This window comes from Empidonax traillii, unplaced genomic scaffold, assembly GCF_003031625.1.
Source record: "Empidonax traillii isolate 1590-97213 ecotype Southwest subspecies unplaced genomic scaffold, ASM303162v1 scaffold2256:size49006, whole genome shotgun sequence".
In the NCBI taxonomy this organism is placed as follows: domain Eukaryota; kingdom Metazoa; phylum Chordata; class Aves; order Passeriformes; family Tyrannidae; genus Empidonax; species Empidonax traillii.
In genome coordinates, this window is record NW_020957449.1 from 41,183 (window position 1) to 44,108 (window position 2,926).

Here is a 2,926-nt window from a genome sequence, read left to right on the forward strand (position 1 = left end):
TGCGGGGACCCTGCCCCGCCCCTACTGCTACGAGATCAGCCTCACCACGGGCTCGGGCAACAGCGAGTTCAGGTTCCTCAAGCCCTTCGTCCCCAGCCTGCCACCACAGCCCTGTGCCGTGGGCGGGAGCACCGGTGAGGAACAGGTTTTCCCTTGTGTCCCTGTCCCCACAGAGGACGTGACCCCAGAGAATGCTGGGCCTGTGTCTGCAGAACAGTTCAATCGTCTTTCCTTTAACTAGCACAGGGTCAGCAGAGCCAGAGGCTTTGTGCCTCGTGGTCGGACGGGATGCAGGCTGCAGCCTGTGGGAATGGTTCCTCCTAAATTAATCTGATTTTACAATTGGCATAACTGATTTCCAGAAATTGTAAGTCAGGGAATGCCCCTGTTCCACGAAATACCAAGAAACAAACAGAATAAAGGGCACTCTCTCAGTCAGACATTTATATGTTTCAGGTCTGTTACAGCCATTCCTAAGACGCTTTAGGAATGCAGATAGCTCTCCCACCTGAGCTCTTCCCTCTCTTGCTGTCAGACATGACAGTGGACCCTTCAAGGGGACCTTATCTGTAAGTGTATGGCACAGAAAATGAGACAGAAATTTCCTTTTTGAAACTCACAGTGACCTTTTCCCAGCGTAGGAAAGGAAGGAAATTATGGCTGTTGTGCCACAATGCCATGTAAGCACCAAGCTCTTTCTTTCCTGTGTTTAGAATGTGTCTGTCTGACATATATGGACTCTGTGGGCTTTGATTTCAAGGTGTCAGCAGAGCCAGTGACTTCTTTCCTCGTGGTCAGAAGGGATGCAATCTGCAACCGGTGGCAATGGTTCCTCCAGGATAAACCTGTATTTGCAGTTGGCATAACCCATTCCCACAAATTATAGGTCCAGGAATGCTTGTGTTCCACTAAAAACAAACAAGGAAACAGAATAAAGGGAACCAAAGCTCTTTCACTGAGGTTGTAGTAGATTTCAGACCTGATTCAGCCACTTTTGAGGGGCTTTAAGAATGGGGTTAGCAGTCCTAGTGAAGATCATGTCTCTCTTGCTGTCACACAAGACAGTAGACCTTTGATTCTCTTCTATAACGGAATGGCACAGTTGGGCAGACAAATCTCCTTCTTGCTGAAAGGTATAAAAGCCTTTTCCCAGCTCAGAACAATTAGGATGTTGTGAGTATTATCATAGTGTTGTGTAAACACCTCACTTTCTTTCCTGGGTTCTGGATGTGTCCAGCTGAGATGTGTGTACCCTGTGTGCTTTGCTTTCTTGTCACTATGTCTGTCTATGCATCACTAGTGCTGCCTGCTGAATTAGGGATTTGCTCCCATTCAGCCTTTCCTTTGTAGGCTGTTCCAACCAGCAGGCAAGGAGGATATTTTGACCCTTTCAATACATCCCTCTCATTTTCTCTATTGCAGAGTAGAGTAGCAAAATGCACAATAAGATCTTCGTTTGGCCCGTAGGAGGGGTTGTGTGTTCTGCCTCCATGAAGTGCAGCAGCACAAAGTGTTGGCATAGACAGTGACTGTAGAGAGGTGTTAAAACATATTTGTTGTCTTTGAGTTGCATTGCATGAAAACTCCACGTGTCCTTCAAAGAGCATTTTTCTGAAGGCTCAGTCAGAATGAACTTGTGAAAAGGACATGGACTTTGATGTCCTCAGTGTTGATCTTTAATTGTGAATTTTGGTGATGGGAGTCTTTCCCTGCATGACTTTCTGGGTTTGTGTGAGAACATTTGCATTCTCCTTGTTGTCCTTTCTACTCTCACTCACTGAACTGTGTTTGAGCATTTACTTGCCTATTCCCCTAAAGAAGAACTGACACCCCATCTATCATAACTGACTGCTTGAACGGCGTCTGTGATGCACAGAAAATTCTGAAAGCCTCACGCTGTGTTGTGCTGAAGTTATAGACTGTAACATTGTAAACCAGGATACCCCTGAGTGTAAAAACTGCAATAATGTGTAAGAGTGAAATAAAGAGCACCCTAATTCCTTGAGTGGAGACAGAAATCTTGGCAGAATCATTCGTTCTGGAAAAGTCTGTCAAGGTGTTTTAAAAGTCTGGGAGGTTTTTTTGTCAGCGTGACCTTTGAGTGAGGTAATGTTTAGCTGGTACGTTTGTCTTGAGTTTGGAGATGCAGCCGAGAGAGCGTTCAGTGCCATGTCCCTGCTGTTGCTGCTGCACTGCCAGTGCTCCTGACCGGTTCCTTTGCTCAGAGAAGGCAGCAGTGTCCCTCTGGGATCAGTCTCTGCCTCACGCTGAGCTGGGAAAAGCCTTGTGCCGCGTTTACTGCTACATTTCTCGAAAGGCAGGGACTCGCCTGCCGGGAGCCGAGAGCTGACAGCGCTCTTGGGCTGTGGGCAGAAGTGTGCAGAGACACCCAGGGACGTTCCAGCCATCCCTGCCTTATAGTACTCAAGCGGCGACCCCACAGGGCTCATCCCGATCTTTGCCGACACATCCATCCCCATTTTGATGTGCTCGCGTCCTGCCCTGGGCGCATCCGCGACCGAACGGCAGCACCGCTCGTGTGCGCGCGTGTCCGTGGGCCGGGACGAGCGGCAGCGCGGGCAGCGGGCGGCGGCGGGCGCAGTCCCAGCGCGCACCGCTGGGTGGTGGTCTCGGCTAAGGCGCCGCCGACACCGACCCAGCGCAGCCCAGCTCAGCACAGCCAAGCCCAGCCCAGCTCCCAACAGCCGAGCCGGGCCGAGGGAGCAGCGGCTGCGCCACCGAGCCCCGGTCTCTGCCGTCCGCTCTCGGGCCAGAGCGGCCGCACTGCGGATTGCCGACCCCACCGGAATACAGAGGGAGAAGGAAGGCACCCGACTGCCGCCGCTTTCGGAGGGCACAGCTCGAGAGATCCGCGACAAGGAGACAGGACGCCGCCGCAGCCCCAGCCGCCGCAGCCAGAGGGCCA

At 51.6% G+C, this 2,926-nt stretch overlaps 1 protein-coding gene across 1 annotated transcript in view; it reads left to right on the forward strand.

The window, feature by feature from the left end:
* The window catches only part of LOC114071751 (protocadherin beta-13-like), a 20,478-nt gene that overhangs the window by 14,607 nt on the left and 2,945 nt on the right, over window positions 1-2,926 (forward strand). The window contains exon 3 of the mRNA XM_027909608.1: window positions 2,775-2,922. Within this exon, the coding sequence (XP_027765409.1) occupies window positions 2,775-2,922 (148 nt within the window). The remainder of the gene's footprint in view (window positions 1-2,774; window positions 2,923-2,926) is intronic.